The 18,463-nt window shown below is 48.3% G+C and overlaps 2 protein-coding genes and 1 pseudogene across 2 annotated transcripts in view; all 3 read right to left on the reverse strand.

Moving 5' to 3' along the window:
* The window catches only part of SLC22A20 (solute carrier family 22, member 20), a 26,186-nt gene extending 11,446 nt beyond the window's left edge, over nucleotides 1–14,740 (reverse strand). The window contains exons 1-7 of the mRNA XM_006860938.1: nucleotides 14,366–14,740; nucleotides 14,188–14,291; nucleotides 11,358–11,512; nucleotides 8,664–8,832; nucleotides 8,240–8,363; nucleotides 7,619–7,734; nucleotides 4,505–4,719 (exon numbers count right to left, since the gene is read on the reverse strand). Coding sequence (XP_006861000.1) covers nucleotides 4,505–4,719; nucleotides 7,619–7,734; nucleotides 8,240–8,363; nucleotides 8,664–8,832; nucleotides 11,358–11,512; nucleotides 14,188–14,291; nucleotides 14,366–14,740 — 1,258 coding nt within the window. The remainder of the gene's footprint in view (nucleotides 1–4,504; nucleotides 4,720–7,618; nucleotides 7,735–8,239; nucleotides 8,364–8,663; nucleotides 8,833–11,357; nucleotides 11,513–14,187; nucleotides 14,292–14,365) is intronic.
* LOC102819487 lies at nucleotides 9,808–10,895 on the reverse strand (annotated as a pseudogene).
* Nucleotides 14,741–16,909: 2,169 nt separating the features above from the next.
* CAPN1 (calpain 1, (mu/I) large subunit) overlaps nucleotides 16,910–18,463 on the reverse strand; it is a 37,252-nt gene continuing 35,698 nt past the window's right edge. The window contains exons 19-21 of the mRNA XM_006860939.1: nucleotides 17,611–17,727; nucleotides 17,251–17,309; nucleotides 16,910–16,936 (exon numbers count right to left, since the gene is read on the reverse strand). Of these exons, the coding sequence (XP_006861001.1) occupies nucleotides 16,910–16,936; nucleotides 17,251–17,309; nucleotides 17,611–17,727 (203 nt within the window). The remainder of the gene's footprint in view (nucleotides 16,937–17,250; nucleotides 17,310–17,610; nucleotides 17,728–18,463) is intronic.

The following is an 18,463-nucleotide window of genomic DNA, read 5'->3' on the forward strand; positions in this document are numbered from 1 at the left end:
ACTGTGTGCTGACGACCGGGGGTGGGGGGTAAGGGGGCAGGCTTGTAGTGTACACCTTTTGGTTGGTTGATGATGCATGGAGGGGATTGTAACCATAGCAATGAAATGATATACGATAGGATCAATGTAAACTATCACATAATTCACAATAAAACATTAAAAAAAAAAAAAAAGCAAAGCCATATTTATAAATAGAAAAAAAAAAAAAATCCGTATGTCTACCACAGGGGCAATGATGGAAGAAGTTACAGACACACTTTGTTATATTGCATTTTTGTTGTTTTTGTTGCATTATTATAGTATTTATAGGAAACCTATTTAAAATAAACAAATAGGTTAAAATGAAAAGGACAGAAATAGACACATCATGAATTAATACAATAAAAAAAGCTGAAGCGGTCACATTAATAACAAAGATTTCAGATCAAAAAATATTTCTAGGGGTCACAAGGATTATTTCACACTGAAAGGGTCAGATTATCAAAAGGATGCAATAATCCTAATCATTTGTGCACCTCCAAGACATTACGAATCGGGCTGCGAACCTTAAGGTCAGCAGTTCGAAACTACCAGCCACTCCGCAGGAGAAAGATGAGGCTTTCTACTCCTGTAAAGATTTACACCCTCAGAAACCCTGTACAGGGTCGCTATGGGTCGGAACCGACTCGACGGCACTTAACAACAACAAGACATTCTCAAAACATACAAATAAAATACGAAGACAAGCAAAATAAACTCACAAGTGTCTTCAGTGTAGCAGATTAATTGTAACAATAACTGTGAGGCTGGCATAGGGCCAGACAGCGTTTCATTCTGTTGTACCTGGGGTCACCATGGGTCGGGATCCACCTGATGGCACCTAATAACAACCTAACAATGCAATGAATAAGCACTTCTTATGAACAGAGGCAAAAATTATTAACAAAATTTACCAAAGTAAATCCAAGATCTATAAAACAATAACCTTCAGACCCATGGTCATTTATTTCAGGAATATAAACTTGATTCAATATGTAATTCAGTGATTAAAAAAATAATGAATTCACTTTAAGTTTAAGAAAAAAATCATTTCATGAAGCAGAGAAAGCATCTGACAAAAATCTAATACTCATTCAAGATAAAAATTTCAGCCAACTAGAAATAGAAGCTTCTCAAACTGATAAAAGACTGTCTTTGAAAAATCTACAGCAAACACAATACTTTATTGAAAGACTGGATTCTTTCATTCCCAAATTGTGAATAACCTAATGAAAACTGAACATCAGAATTTTTCAGTGACTAAAGGAGTTCTGGTAGCGTAGTGGTTACAAATTGGGCTGTGAACCGCAAGGTCAGCAGTTCGAAACTACCAGCTGTTCCATGGGAGAAAGATGAGGGTTTCTGCTCCAGTAAAGATTTACAGCCTCGGAAACTCTGCAGGTTCACTAACTCTGCAGGTTCACTAAACTCTGCCGTGGGAACCAATTCCACGGCACATAACCACCACCACCACCACCATCTATCTAACACTAGAGGTTCTAGCCAGTGTAATAAGACCATTAAAATAAATGAAGACAAAATAATAATAATAATAAGATAAAATAAATGAAGACATACAGATCGGAGAACACGAAGTAAAGTTCTTAACAACAACAACAAAAGTGCACAGAAATTTGAAAAAAATCTACTTAAAATACTATTAGAATTAATAAGTGAATTTAATAAGGTCGCAGGATCCAATACAAGTATTATATAAATCAACTGTATTTCTATGTAAAATGATAGATCAAAAAATTGTTAAATTAAATATCATTTATAATTTCATCAATGTATGAAATATGGGTACATTTCACAAATGATGCATAAGACTTTTATAGTAATAATTGTAAAATACTGCAGCAGAGAAAGAAAAAATATGGACTAGATGTGGTGCTATGGGCTAATTCGCTGGACTGCAAAGTCAGTTTGAACCCCAAGGTTGGCAGTTCAAGCTCACCAGCCACTTCTCAGAAACATTATATTGCATTTTGCAGATCATTGCAGGTTTACAAATTGAAGGTTTGTGGCAACCTTTCATCAAGCAAGTCTACTGGCATATTTTTTCTAACAGCCTGTTCTTACTTCATGTTTCTGGGTCACATTTTGGCCTTTCTCACTGTGATGCTCAATATTTCAAAGCGTTTTCATTATGCTCTTGCACACGTAATAGACTATCACTGTTGTTAGGTGCTGTCAAGTCGGTTCCGACCCACAGCGACCCTGTGTAGGGTTTCTGAGAGCAGCTAGTGGGTTTGCACCACCGGCCTTGTGGTTCACAGTCCAGTTGGTTCCGACCCATAGCAACCTTGTATAGAGTTTCCATGGAGCAGCTGGTGAGTTTGAACTGCCGATCTTGCAGTTCAACTCGACTTTGCAGTCCAGCACATTAGCCCACAGCACCACACTGGGACTCCTTACTAGACTATGGGGTAGTTAATATAAACATAACTTTTATATGCGCTGGGAAACAAAAATATGTCTGACTCACTTTATTGCAATATTCCCATACTCACTTTAATTGCGGTGGTCTGGAACGGAACCCCCAACATCTCCGAGGGCTGTGGTATGGTATGCCCTGTAGCTTTGGTGGCAGCTCTGGCTCCACGTTGCAATCAGGTTTGGGTATTTTCTAAAACACCTGTGCCTGGGCTATGCTCATAGTCATTACATCAAAGCCTCTTGGGGATGGGCTGAAGTTTTGGTACTCTCTCTCTCTCTCTCTCTCTCTCTTTGTATCCAATACAATCACAAAGCTATGGCATTTATAAATTTGATAATAAAATTAAAATGTAGATCAAGATTGTTTTGGAATATATGGTTAGATCAGATGTCTAAAGCAGAGTTTTCTACATTTTTATTTATTTACTATTATTTGTGCCTCTACATGTAAAGATATTTTGGCAAGAACTATTTTTTGGTATTGTCTAAAAGGTCTCCAGGGGGATCTCTTAGCTGCCAGGGTTGAGAAACACCACTCCAGCTGAAATATTATAAAGACGTAAACCATTAGATTCAGGAAACATTTGTCCTAACATGGAACAGATTATTTATGATATGCCATACCATGCCAGTCATCATCAAGTCAATTCTGACTCATGACAACTCCATCCATGTATGTCAGACTAGAACTGGACTCCACAGGGTTTCAGTGGATGATTCTTTGCTTGAAGATTGTCAGACCTTTCTTCCGAGGTGCCTCTGGATCACTTGAACACCAACATTTTGGTTAGCAGCCAAGCGTGTTAACCATTTGCACTGCCCAGTGACTCACATTTATATTGTAACATATAGTAAAAACAGATACAAAATCATAGAATTATATGTGGCATGGCACTATGGGTTAATGTGTTGCACTGCAAGGAAAGTTTGAACCACAAGGTTGGTGGTTCAAGCTTACCAGTCGTTCCTTGGAAACCCTATATAGGGTCGCTATGAGTTGGAACTGACTTGATGACACTTAACAACAACATATGTATGTGTATACACACACACACACACATATATATATAGAGAGAGTAGAGCTCTGGTAGCGTAGTGCTTACAAATTGGGCTGTGAGCCTTAAGGTCAGCAGTTTGAAACTACCAGTTGCTCCGCAGGAGAAAGATGAGGCTTTTTGCTCCTGTAAAGATTTACAGCCTCGGAAACCCTATACGGGGTCGCTATGGGTCGGAACCGACTTGACGGCACTTAACAACAACATATGTGTATATATATACATACATAGATATGGCTCAGTATGTCTACAAATAGGAAAAAAGACTGGAATAAAATATGTCAAAACACCTAGTAATAATTAACTGCTGATCACACTAATGTATCCATTTTACAGGTCAGGAACTGAAGCACAGAGAGGTTGGACCGCCTGTCTGAGGCCATGGTGGCAAAACAGGGCTCACAGCGAGGCAGGAATGGTTTCGCTCATGCTCTACAACAGTGATGCTCTGCCTGGCTGCTCGTTCACTTGTTGTTGTTAGGTGCCATCGAGTCGGTACCCACCCATAGCGATCTTATGCACAGCAGAACGAAACACTGCCTGATCCTGGGCAAACCTCACCACTGTTACTTGTTCACTGGGGAGTTTTTAAAACCAAGTCTTGGGTCCCATCACTTGAGACACCAATAGCTTTTGTGACCTGGACGGGGGTGGAGGGAGCGGTTTGTCAAAGGTCTGCAGGTGATGATAATTAGAGCCAGGTTTGCAAAACACCAGGGTGAGTCTTGTTCAGAATCAAAAACTCTAACCTCCAAACGTGGACAGGCCATCTGCCCAGTTTTCTAAAGGACACAGACTCTGCCAGCACTTTGGCTTTCCAGCGGTTTTCTCTGAATGTGTCTTTTCTATAAATGCTCTTTCCAGATGTTCCAGGAGAACATCCATCAGTGTGTGTCCTGGTAATTGTTGTCCACCAGACCTCAGGGGCTGGCTTCTAGGAGCCTGTCTCCCTGCGTCTTGGTGGGTGTTAAGGGCACAATCAGATGACTCACCTTCTGGCACAAACATGTTGACAATCACCATGGACCCAGCCAGGATGAGAAAGGAGGCCACTGTGACCCGGCGGCCCACGTAAATCATGGTAGTGGTGGCCACTAGCATGGCTGGGACATCGATGACCCCAAAGAGGACCTGCACCAGATAGATGCTGAGCCCAAACTTCTGCAGGTCCATGGCCAGGCCGTAGTAAGCCACGGAATTGGAGAACCTGGGAGAGATGCCAGAACGGTCCTGTGTCACCCAGTGGGTCACTGCTCTGGGTCCAGGGAGGAGATGCAAGGACAAGTGACACAGGACTCCTGCCCTCAAGGAGTTAAAATCTTCTGACTTTAATGACACCACCTCCTGGTCTCCCAGTTCTCTGACACTGGCTTTGGGCCTGAAGCCTCCCTCCACTTCCTTTCCAGCCTCCCGCTCCCCTGAGGCTGTTCTGTGGACCCTGTTCCTGTGCTGATTTGTCCTGTCAACACCGCTTCAGGTTCCCGCTTTCAGTGGCGGATCTGAGTGTCACACCTAAGAGTCAGAAGGAGAAGACAAGAGCCTTTGAATAAGATGAAGCCTCCATACCGCCCTCACGGTACCCCTCATTGTTAACCCAGTAAACTGCTTTGGCCAAGGGGTAGTGATGAACAGGACACAGGGACCTGAAGTCTACACACCCGAACCTTCCTCAGAAATGTAAAAGATCTCTGAGGTAAAGGGACTGGGGACTGCCCTTCACATGGGTTAACCATGTTTTATTCCAGATCACATGCTGCAATGCACCCAAGAGCATGTGGGGGAGGAGATTTGGCACTGACCCTCTCCCAGAACGGCCAGCATCTATCTGCCCCCAAACCACTTGATTGAGGAACTCCAAACCCCCATTCCCAGCTGTGAGGGTTAGTGGAAAGGGAAAGAAAGGAAAGAAACTTCCAGAAGAGTGACAAGAGTAATTCCCATCAGCCCTAGCCTAGTTCAAGGCAGAGGAGAGAGACAGGCATTAGGAAATTATTTTTAACACTCTGAAAAAAAACAAAATAAACAAAACCAGGTAAAACCTATCGTGGCCCTCAGAATCCCATCTAAGGTGGTGTTACATGGCTTGGCATTGCTGCGCTTGGGAGTAGCTCATTTGCTCTGCTTCATTCATCTCCTTATCCTGTCTGGCCGGCTCTGCCATTGAAGGTCCACCTTGATGTTCTCCTTACCCTCCGCTTGTCCACCACTGACCACTGCCTTTTTGACTCTTCACTTTTGGCCATTCCTATTGTCTTGGTTTCCCTGGCACTGCCTGTTCCTTCCTGGGTCAGTAATGCTCTGTTTTCTTCTTCCTTCCTTTCCTCAGATGTAGATTACATTCCTTCATTTATTCATTCCTTTTCTCCTTCACACACAAACTAGTCTATTATATCCTAGGTACACCATACTGAATGCATGGACAGATCTCCTGACTTCACAGGGCATCCAGGCTACTGTGGGGACAGGCACTCATGAGGGAAGAAAGACAGGTGGGAACCTCCCATAGTCTAAAGAGCTTTAGGTCACGTTGAAAACTCAAAAGAATCATTCCTAGCGCTTTCTTCCACCACCCGTCTGTCGGGTCGTCGCACTGTGGTGTCTAAGTGTTGCTGGAAGCTGCTCCACCAATATTTCCAATACCAGCAGGGTCACTCAGAACAAAGACTCATTTACCAAGAAAGCTCCCTGTGCTTTGACATGCTTTTAACTCTCAATCCTCACAAAAAGGAGCCCTGGTGGTACAGTGGTTAAGCACTTGCTGTGGTTGAAAGGTCATCAGTTTGAACCCACCAGCAGCTCCATGGGAGAAAGACATGGCCGATTGCTTTCATAAAGATGACAGCCTTAGAAATACAATGGGACAGCTCTTCTCTGTCCTACAGGGTTGGATTGACTAGATGGTAAGTTGTTGTTATTGTTGTTGTTAAGTGCCGTCGAGTCAATTCCAACCCATAGCGACCCTCTATAGGGTTTCCAAGGAGCAACTGGTGAGCTTGAACTACCGATCTTGCAGTTCAAACGGTTTTGCAGTCTGATGCTTTAGGCCACAGCGCCACACCAGGATGGTAAGGGGTAACGGCTAATCCTTATAAGGATCTAGTGGACAGGTATGGAGGATTGGGAAACTGAGGCACAGGGAGGCTCACTGGCTTGCTCAAGGCCATACTGCTAAATCAGAGTGTTTGGGTCTGTTCCAAAGAACAGATATAATCTACCGCCCATGTTTTCTACTCCATAAGAACGACCCCTCTTATTAAAATAGGGGTCCTGAATGTGACGTGGTTAAGTTCTCAACTACCTGAAAAGTCTGTGATTCAAACCCACCAGTAACTCCAAGGGCTAGAGAGAAGGCAGTCTGTGATATAAAGATTGCAACCTTGGAAACACTACGTGGCAGTTGTGCTCCGTCCTGGAGGGTCGCTATGAGTGGGGCCTGGCTCAATGACAGCATTTTATTATTGTTATCAGTGAACTCGGTCCAGCGGTGGCATGAACAATTTTGCACTCAACTACTGTGCAGTGTGAACTCACACAGAGGCACTATAGAGACCGACCTGACAATCCGCTTCCGAAACAATCCCAGCTGAGAAAGCCCTATGGAGCAGTTCTAATCTGTAACACACATGGCATCACCATGAGTGCAATCCACTTGTTAGCAACGGCTTTGTTTGTTTGTTTATTATTAAAATATCCAGGAAATCCAATGAATCAAAATAAAAAATGGCCATTTGTGTATTTCTTGATCTCTCCTCCTGCCTGAAGTCTCAGCAACCCAACCAAGGCAACTGCAGTTATGGTCCCAGCAGCGAAGATACTGTTTCTGTCTGTCCACTGCTGGACAACTCCTGGAATCCCCTTGAAAGCCTCAAAGGCACAGCGGGTTGAGACAAGGTGCATTTTGGGAAATCCATCTGGGTGATGCCTAGGCGAGACCCTCTTCCCACACGTGGGTCCCTGGGTCAGCATACATGTCTCGTCTATCATCACATCTCATCACCTCGCAGAGGGCCAAGTGCTGGAGAAAGGGATGGAGGGACTCGTCTGCACATTGCAGGTAGAGTGGTCTTCAGGACAAACTGTGTCCTTACCTCAGATCAAAGACCTACCAGACCACCATGAGACAGCACGTGACCTTGCGGATCGCTGGCGTTCGGAACAAGTCCAAGACCGAGCTGGAGGTGCGGCTACTTGCAAATTCGCTCTGGATGTAGGAGCTCACCACCTGGGTGAGGAAAGTCTGGTTAGGGAACTCTCTTTTTCTTGTTGGGAATACCTTCATTGGTGGCAAGCAGGGCTGAAATAGAGATTCCTGGCAAAATGGTTGACCGTAGTCTCCTCTCTCTGGTGTGGTGCTGGACTGTGAACCACAAGGTTGGCTGTTCAAACCCACCAGCTGCTTCTCAGAAGCCCTATATAGGGTTGCTATGAGTAGGAACTAGCTCGACAGGGTTTAGCAACAAAAAACACGTTTGAGATGAAAGCTTGAGTCCACCCAGAGGTTTCTTGAAAGGTCTGGCAATCTACTTGTGAAAAATCAAGTCACTGACAGCTTTCTGGGGCACGGTTCTACTCTGACACACATGGGTCACTGTGAGTCCGAACCAACACGATGGCAGCTGGTTTAAATCTGATGGTGAGTCTCAGTGCATTACCAAATTCCAGAACAACTGGAGGCAGCCAACAAGACGGAAGAAGGTTCCTACCCTTCCCTCTGGCCACCCTCTTACCTCCTTGGTCAGCCGTTGTCCTTCCTGTTTTTTCCCGTTTATCGCTGCCACCTTCTGCAGGTTCTGCACTGCTAGCTGGGACTTGCCATGAAGCAGCAGCCATCGGGATGACTCTGGCAGCCACCTGGGATCCGGAGAAGAATGAAGAATGAGTCAGGGGCCTTCTCTGGACCGTGCCTCAGTTTCCCTCCGAAAAAATGCTGTGTGTACCCATATGGGGTTGGGGAGGCACAAAGAACACTGGAGTGCCACACTGATGTGACGGACATTCTTGAAGCTTCCGGCAGCCAGGCCTGAGTGCTCGTGAGTCCAGGGGCCCCTATCACATCTAGCTAGTCACAGCCACTGTATAGCCCAAGCTTCCCAGGTGAGGGTTCAGACACACAGGTGCACCCTCCCCCACCCATCTCTGCTCAGGACGTACCAAGAATAGAGGAAAAAGATCAGGAAAGGAGCCGAGACGGCGAACTGTAGCCATCGCCAGGGGCGGATCAGGTAGGCCACTGTGGCCAGGATGACTTGGCCAAAGGTGAAGGAGAACCCCAACAGGATACCCGCCACAGTCCGGCCTCGGGTGGGCATCCACTCCACGACTGAGGAAAAACAAGATGCTTCGTATGACTCAACAGCCCACGTGGCTATCAGTGAGTTAAGTGTTGGACTGCCAACTGCAAGATCGGTGGTTCAAACCTACCAACCACTTCATGGGAGAAAGATGAGGCTGTCTGCTCCCAGAAAGACTGACAGACTCGGAAACACTAATGACAATTCTACTCTGTCCTTTGGGGTGACTATGAGTCTGAATTGAATGGGTGATGGTGGGTCTTTGTCCCTTTCTGACAATCTGGTAATTAAAGCCAAAAACCAAACCATTGCCATAAATGGAATCAATTCCAATTCACAGAGACCTCAAGCATTAACCTGAAATAATTGCACAGATCCACGAGACACAGGCAGAGCCTCTCTGTCTTACTCCTCACCTAGTGGCTGTTGAGTCAATTCTGGTTCATGGTGACCCCACGTGTGTCAGAGTAGAACTGCACTCCATAGGGCTCTTGCTATTGTTAAGTGCCATCAAATTGGTTCCGACTCATAGCGACCCTGTATAGGGTTTCCAAGGAACGGTTGATGACCTTGAACCGCCAACCTTGCAGTTCAAACTGGTCTTGTGATCCAGTGTTTCTCCCACAGTGCCACACCAGGACTCCATAGGGCTTTTCATGGCTGCTTTTTTTCCCCTTTCTTTTGAAGAGGCTCATATAAGGGATTTTTATTTTAAAAAGAGAATTTAAACAGCCATTGATTATACAGAGTCACTTCTCAAAGAGCTCATTTTTTTCCCACTTCTTTTAAGAAATTGGAATACATGATGATGCGAATGATAATGCCGAACCATGATTGTTGGCTCATGATCTAGAGTACAAATACACAATCAATTGACACTTTATTGAATGCAAAGCAAGATGAAGCATCTTTGCCAAAGCAAGAGCCCAGGGAGGGGAAAACCATACAGCTTTCCTTGAAGAGGAAGACGTCAGCTCCTCTAGTCCCATCTTGTGGTGGGAAGTTTAGCCCATGTTCTGTCTATTGCCATAACCCCTAGAATGTGTGTCCTTCCAGTCATCCCACCCCCGGACTCTGTGCAGTGTTTTCTCATCATTGTCTTCCTCCTTTTGTTCCTGGTCTTCCTGTGCTGAGCTGATGTGGTCTTGGCTACTCCCTGATCAGGTAATGCGCTGTATTTCCGATGCTGTTCATACCAGTCATTCACTGTCATAGTTACCAGGCTTGGATACCAGCTCCAAATACCTTGGCTTGGGCCATGTCTCGAGTGAGACTGAAGGGTTTCAATGACGGCCTGTCCTGACGAGATGTGTGAGAAGTTGATGCCTGTTTTCAGGAGTCTTTTTCTCTCAGAATCTTTATCTCTTGATCAATGCTGTCAATTTCTTCCAAACTGATACCAATCCACCTTCGAAGGTGAAGGAGATAATATTCACGAATACGCTCATCATCTGCTTGACCACTTTCCACAGCAGACTTCAATGGAGACAATCTATGTTCCATCATCTCCTTCTTCTGCTTGTATCTCTCTATTTTAGCCTGTCTTTGAGATGCCATAATGACAAGGGTAGGATACGCCATGGCGGAGCTACCAGTGTTGTTTTCAGCAGAGTTGTTCTTGGTTTTCGGTAGCTCAAAGTCCGCCACATGATAGCAATGGCACTGAGTTATAAAGTGTTCTCAAGCCCACTTCAAATGATCCAGACGCTTGCTGGAGTTGACTTGTTTCATGGCAAGGGCTCCTTGAAACACTGGCACCAACAGGTACTTCAGGTCAGTGGACGCAATCTCTTCTAAATCTTCATTTCGGCTGAACAAGTCGAGCTGCGATAACATTCCCACAACCTTCTCAAGGAGTTCCATCCAATCCCTTGAACACCTTTTCCTGGACCATCTGGGAACTGGTGGGTTCAGTGGCTCCTTCCACTTCATCTAGAAACTGCTTGCAGGTTTCAAACAGCTCTGGGAGCCTTGGCAGCAGCAATTCATCTTCTACAGTTGCCGTCTTGGGGGAGGGTCATGGCTGCTTTTTGCAGAAGTAGATCTCCAGGACTTTCTTCAGAGACCTTTGGGTACACTCAAACCTCACCATTTTGGTTAGCAGTTGTGTGGGTTAATCATTTGCTCACTTTCACTCTTTACAGCCAGATAAATTCCAGGTGGACCAAAGAATTACAATGAAAGCATAAAACAGTAAAAATATTAGAAGAAATCATACAATTTTAGAGTAGGAAAAGGTCTTTACAAGGATGCCATAAACACAGAGGCAACTGTTAAATCAACAAACTTGACTTCATTAAAAATAAGAACAATGAAAAAGAACACCATAAGCAAAGTCATAAACTGGAAAAACAAACAAAAAATTACAAATCAAATAGCAGAGAAAGGGCTAATTTCCTTAATATGGAAGACTTCTTGCAAATCAATAGGAAACAGAGCATTCACAGGTTCTCATTTCCCTTCTTCAGAGAGCCCCGGGTCCTCCAGACCCTACCTTCCCAGGGTTGGAAAGCCCAGGGCCCTCTAGACTCCCACCCTCCCAGGCTGGACTCACCCAGTGAGAGGGAGTTGAGGATGATCCCAGAGAAGGTCATGCCTGTCAGGAACCTGAAGGCACAGTAGGCGCTGAAGGAACCAAAATACGCTGTGGCGGCCCCTGAAACTGCCAGCTGCAGGTAAGACCAGATCAGGGGGGCCTTGCGGCCCAGCCTGTATGGAAATCAAACAAGCACTGGGTTCTGAGGTGCCCCAAAGGGAGCAAACCAGCTGCCTCCATTCATCTGCCCAAAGTGGGTGCCCAGAGGGCAAATACTGGAGGCATCCAGGAAAGTCAGTCCACCCAAACAGAAAAGCCCCTCTGCTGGGACCCAAGCTATGGTAACAGGGTTGGTAGGAAGGGAAGAAAGCTGAAGATGAAGAGATTTAGTCCTCCCTCCCTCCATTCATTCATTCATGGAGTGTTTCTGAACTGCCTACCAGGCGTGATCAGGAAAGGTCAGAGGGCATATAGGTGGTGGTGGGTGGTCCTTGTGAGAGCTTCTAGCTGGAAAGGAGGGACGCACTCAGACAGCTCCCTTTATGGCCAAGGCAGGAAGCCCTGGATGAGTCCTTCACAGGTGGGAGCAGGAGCCTAAGGTTGAGTCTTCCCTTGAACTCATGACCTTGAGAAGACTGCAGTCTAAGAATGGGTAGCAGCTTTGTACCCACTCTGGCCTTGGCACAGCCTCCTTGCAAGTGAGGCTGACTGTGCTGGGCATGACAGCTACACCTTACACACCAAGAATTGATGGGCAGCTTTCTTCTGCAGTCCCCTGCTTCCCTTGGCACACACAAACACCCATTCACTCCACAAATGTTCATTGATCACCCCTAAGTGTCAGCCCCTAAGTAAAGTCCTGATGTGGCACTGTGGGTTAATGCGCCAGACTGCAAATTCACTTGAACTGCAAGGTCGGCAGTTCAAGCTCACCAGCAGCTCCTTGGAAACAGGGTCGCTATGGGTGGGAACCAACTCAATGGCACTTAAAAACAACAACACAGTTTCAGCCCAGAGCTGAAGGCTGGTGACAGACAAGACACTGTGGATCAGAAACTCGCTGTTACACAGAAAACAAAGACATGTGTCAGAGTGCAGGGAGGCTCACAAGACAGCCACAGGGGAATGGGCTGCACTTCAGGGTTGCGGGTTGGCCTGATGGAGGAGGAGCCCAAGGAAGGCTATAGGGGCCTGAATCCACAAGGGTGAGAGAGTGAGCAGGGAGGAGATAGAGGATAGAAAGGGAGAAAGTAGGGAAGAGGAGCAGAGAGGAAGAGAAAGATGTTGAATTTCCTGGGCCTTGTCTAACGAGACAAAGGTCTAAGTTCCAGCTAATTCATATAAAGGACACCGTCGTGCAGGCATTAGGGACGACCCACAAGCTCTTTCCAGAGGAACGTGGACACGGCTTCCAAGATGTAGTGCTCAGTGGAAAACTTGGGATGCAGAGCTATTCATAAAGCGTGCCAACATTTGCATAAAAATGGGGGTAGAGCCTATATGCACATTTGCCTAAATATGCATAAAATCATAAAGGATCTCTGGGAAGATACGGGGAAAAGGGGTGACTCCTACGAAAGAACTGGGGATTGGGCAGAACCTAGAAGGGAGACTTTTTCACATTATTTTATATTTTCTGACATTTAAACCTGGTGACTGTGTATCTATTTTTAAAAAATTACTGATTTTTGTTTGTTTGTGTTAAATAAGGCTTATTGCTAGTTTTTTTTTGCAAGGAGCTCTGGTAGCGTAGTGGTTACGAATCGGGCTGCGAACCTTAAGGTCAGCGGTTCGAAACTACCAGCCGCTCCGCGGGAGAAAGATGAGGCTTTCTACTCCCGTAAAGATTTACACCTTCGGAAACCCTGTACAGGGTCGCTATGGGTCAGAACCGACTCGATGGCACTTAACAACAACAACATAGTCTCTATAATGCAAATTTATTGTGCCTTTGCAAACAGGATACATATTTTTTTTTAAACTGATAAAAATTTTCTACACTTATAGCTCTATATAATGGAGTCCTGCTGTGGTTCTGTGGGTTAATGTGTCAGACTTCAAAGTCATTTGAACTGCAAGGTTGGCGGTTCAAGCTCACCAGCTGCTCCTCGGAAACTCTGAACAGGGTCACTATGGGTCAGAATCAACTTGGCGGCACTTCACAACAACAACAAAGCTCTATATGAATGATTACAGCATAACACCATTCTTGTTACAGAATCACAGTAATATTACAGAACCCAAGAACACAGGGCTAGCAAAAAAGAATGAGAACCCTAAGCCATCTGAACAAGATGATTTGATGAATCCTTTTAGAGTGCATTTAGAAAACACAGATGAGTTGGGAGAAATGCATACTGCAGTCAGCAGCAAAATACATTAGATACCTGGGCCTCCCCAGACACAGGCGGGGATAATGGTGAATTTCAGACACATGCACAGACACACACTCTCCCCTTTCTTATGCTTCTCGCCCATCCCGTATACTCAGTCCCACCCCTTCCTAAAAGAAAAGATCAGGAACAAAATTCTAGTGAACCCCACATCTGCCTTGTTGAAAGACATTAAGTGACCCTAAGGTAAGTGGGTCGGAACCGACTCGAAGGCACATAACAACAACAAGGTAAGTGTGTGGGACCACCCACACCAGGAAACAAAGATGTGTTCTAAAGCAATCCCAGCTGCCTTTGTCTCTTTGGAAGTAACTGAAATATAGCCCCACGACAACTTCAAATTGTGGGGGATATGTCGAAACAACACTACTGAATTTTAATAAAGGAAAAGAAATGAAATGCCCATGTTGGGTGTTTGGACCCTCTTCTCCAAAGGCTGCTAGTCTTCAGCTCACCTGTCTGCGAGGCTCCCAAACACAGCGGCGCCCACCAGCACACCGGTCATGTAGATAGACTGCGCCAGGTCTCGGAGGGTGCGGGCCTCGCACACCAGGTTCCACTGTGGGGGAGAAAGAGTCACTGCTGCTCAGCCTTAGGCAGCGGCCCCCCCACACTGATCTGGCCCCTGCTGACCTCTGTCACAATGGTGGATGGGAATACACTGCGGTCATAGACCCATCCGTCCTTGCAGCCCTCCGTGGCTGCTCCGGGGACAGAGGTGTTCGGGTTCAGGAGGACCCACTGTGGCTCGGTGAAGCGCTGGCATGACTCTGGGACTCCAAGTGGGTCCAAGGGCACGTTGGCCCTCAGCCATCTACCCGAGTGGTTGGTAGCAGCTGTGGTGTGGTTGGTGGGCACCTGGCAGTGGTGGGGGGCCACTGCGGCTGTGAAGTTCTGCAAGAAGTTGTGGCAGGCTAGCAGGCTGCAAGGCAGCAGCAGCAGGGCCGTGTAGACGAGCTGGAAGCGACCCACACCGCCCAGAGCGTCCAGCAGGTCTGTGAAGGCCATGGCCTCAGGCCTGACCTGACCTGGCTGCAGGGGGCCTTATGTAAGGGGGCCAGGAGGGGCCCAGGGAGGCGGGGAACTAGGCTGGGCTGGAGACCACAGATCAGAGTCTGGTTACACCTAGTGGGAGGTCTTGGTGTCCCCACGCCAACGGACATCCCTGCTTCCAGGCTCAGCAGGCTGGCCTTCTGTTCCTTTTCTGCTCTTCCCTCCCTGCTGCCAGTCACCCCCAGGTTAGAAAAGTGAGGGGCCCCCAAGGGTGGCCTCATAGACCACTGCCCAGATCTGCAGGCTCATAGGACCTCACGTGCTGTACCCGCCCCCAGAGGCCACCATGAGGCTTTGGCAGGATCCTACCACCACCCGGCACCCTTGTCCCTGGGTGCATTCCCTGTATCTGGCTGTGTGTTACAGAGCTTGGAGGTCAGATCGTGGGGTCCCTGTGACTAAAGCTAATGTCTCCCAAACCTTGTGAGAGCTGGGGGCTGGGCTATACAGGAGACACTAAGAAAAGTCCTTGTAAAATGCCCAAATAGGGCCTTGGAAAGGAAGCCCTGCTCTCCTTGACTCCCCCCCCTCCCCCACAGCTTCAGAGACAAGACTTTTGGGTTCAGGGTCACAAGATCTGCCAGACCCACAGCGTCCCTGCCCTGTTGTCAAATAAAACCCAATGCAGGACTCCTGGAGGGTGTTGTACTGACTGAGGATGTGGTGTCCAGAGCACCTGCCTGCCCAGGCCCCCTGACCCATGAAGATGCTGGGTCCAGCAGGACCTGGCCAGGAGATTCCAGAGTAGGTGTCAGAGGTGGAATGCTAGCTCGGGAAATCCCTGCTCTGGGCTCTGGGCCAGTGGGTGTCCAGGCAGCCTGCCACCTGGGGCCTTGCAGGATCCCCCACTTGTCTGCAGCTCCAACCAGAGGGCAGCCTGCCCAGTCCCCAGGCTCTTTCCACCTTTGCTCTGCAGATGTAGTTTGTGGGCCCCAAGCCCTCACCATCCTACCCCCACCTCCACCCACTCTTATCTCTGGTAAGAAAAGCCCAAATCCCAGAGAGGCTGTAGGGGATTATGTAAGCCACAGGTGTCTGGGTCACAAGAGCATCCCCCCCAGAGGACCTGAAGGCGGCTTTGTGCTCAGGGAGCTCCCTGGGGCGTCGGGTTTGTGCTAAGTATAGGCTTGGGTTTCAGCTGGAGCCTCTTGGGACAGGTCTCTGAGGAGGTGTGTAGGACTCAGCAGGGCCACGTGGGACCCCAGCAGTGTGGCCTGTCCCTGCAGCTGAGACACTGGACCCACCCTCCCTGGGCCAGATGCCCAGTACTCCAGCAAGGACACGAGGCTCCAGAGCAATGGGGAAGAGATGGGGGCAATGAGGTGGGGGTGACAGCGGGAGCTATCCTTCCCTCGCAACAGGTTTGGGCAGAAACACACTCCAGAGCCGCTGTGGGGGGCCCTTTTCCTTTTTATTTGAGGTTCCTCTGCATAGAACCTGAAACCTCCTGCCCCACGTTCATGACCAGTAAACCTGCCCCTGAATGAAGAGTCCCCTTTGAATCACCAATATAAAAAAAGGACGGGGTGGCCTGACCACTCTCCAGTCAGGCAGCTTCCTGGTAGGGGGGCAGGAGGACATAGGGGCACAAGGGACATTGGCTTCTGCATAGGACACAGATATCCCCAGCCTCTGGGGGGGAGCGGGGGGGGCGGGGAGGGCCCAACTGGAGGGAGGCTCTGCACAGCCTGGATGTCACGACTGTGTCAAGCTAGTGGTTATAATAAAAAGTCGCAGTGAGGTCAAGGGCTTGGAGCTGGGATGGTGGCACCAGGGGGTAACAAGAGGGGCACATCAGAGTTCTTGGGGGCGGTCCAGGGCTGTCAGCTCCCCCAGAAGTTCTACCCGGAGGCAGAAATAAGCGAAAGCTGCCTTCCTGCTTGGTGATGGGAGGGTCTGAGGGTCCAGCTTGAGTCCACAGCCTCTGGAGGCAGGAGGACACCCCAGTGCTGCCCAGGCAGATGAGCCACGGTGGCTGGGAGGTGGGGGACAGGAAGAAGGGTCTCCATGCTCCAGGGAAGGCACTTGTAGCTGGTGTGGCCTGCGGTGGTTGGCAGGAGGCACAGAGCGGCTTGGCAGATGAAAGAGGGCGGGGACGCAGCGGGGAGAGTCGGGAGCCCCTCTTCATGCAAACATGGTCAGCTGTAACCACTGAGAGGAAGAGAGAGGGCGGGCAGCCAGGGGCAGCAGCAATGGGCCCCAAAGCCCCAAGTCCAGCCTCCCAGTCCCCTGACTCAGCAGCCCCCCAGGGGCAGGTTGGAGAGGGGCCATGGTGTGGGAGTGACCTTCTGACTCCCCTGCCCAGAGACCTAGTGGGTACTCACTCCCACAGAGCTCTGGCACCCACCCTGTCCTTCCAGGGTTCTAGGGGCCACAGCTCCTGCCCAGCAAGGAACAAAAGAGCTCAGGTCAGGCAAGAAAGCTCAGGAGCTTTCTCCCACCATGGACCCCCTCAAAATTCTCACCTTAAACAGGTCAAAGGTCACAACTCCATCCAGATCTGTGTCCAGAGTTTTGAAAAACCCTGTATGTTCAAGATATGAGGGTGTGAAGCTGAGGGCTCAGTGGGCATGCACAACAGGACCAAGACTGCCCCTACCTTCCCACAGCACCCCTAGCTCACTCACCCCTCAAAGCCTGGATGGACGGGGCTCAGCCCACTACCTGAGAACCCTTCACCGCCCGTTGCCCTCCCCTATGGCTCAGCTCCAGCTTTCAATCGCCAAGCACAGTAGCCTCTGTATCTGCTGTCAACAGCCCATCTGTCCTTTCACCAGCTCCCGTGGGGCAGAGTGCAGGCCGGGTGCCTGCCCAGGGACACTCACGGAACATGGTCTCCAGGCGCACCAGGCAACACACGAAGTTGTCAAAGTCCACGGCCAGGTCAGGCTCGGAGTAGCGGGTGATGATGAGCTCGTACAGTTTCTTGTTAAGCTTGAAGCCTGATCAGGAGAGGACAGTGTGTGAGGAGAGTCATGTGGGGGCAAGAGCAGTGTGTAGGGGTAGAGGGAACTGTGTGGGGGCAGGGGAAGCTCTCGGGGAGAGGGGAGATTCTTATGAGGGCAGCAGGGGAACCTCATAAGGACAAGGGGAGCCATGTGTGAGAAGGGAGGGCCAGAGGAACAGTGTGGGGGTAGGAGAAGATGTGTGAGGGCAGGGGCATCATGTGAGGGCCAGAGAACTGCATGGGGACAGGGGTGATGTGTAGGGGCAGGAGAGTTATATGGGGAGAATAGGGGCTATCTGGGTCAGGGGGAACCATGTGAGGACAGGGCTCAGGAAATCCTAGGGAACTGGGTATTGGCCAAAGAGGGCCCAGGAATCCAGTTCAATTTGTTATAAATGTCTGGCCTTGGCCTTGGCCTTGAATGGGCCTATGGCTAAGCCCTGAACCTATCTCACTGGGGACTCCAGAGCCTTGCTTTCTGAGCTGTGTTGGCTAAGGCCAGTCACTTTCCCTCTCTGAGCCTCATTTTTCTCATATGCCCAATGGGGATAATAATAAACAATCCTACTCTTATTTTACTGATGAAGCTCCAAGAGCACAGCTTTCTGTATGGATTACATCTCAATGTAAAGAAAATAAAAAGCCTCACCACTGGACCAATAAACAACATTCTTATCAATGGAGAAAAGATTGAAGTTGTTAAGGACTTCATTCTTCTTGGATCAACTAGC

This window comes from Chrysochloris asiatica, unplaced genomic scaffold (assembly GCF_000296735.1).
Source record: "Chrysochloris asiatica unplaced genomic scaffold, ChrAsi1.0 scaffold00040, whole genome shotgun sequence".
NCBI lineage: Eukaryota > Metazoa > Chordata > Mammalia > Afrosoricida > Chrysochloridae > Chrysochloris > Chrysochloris asiatica.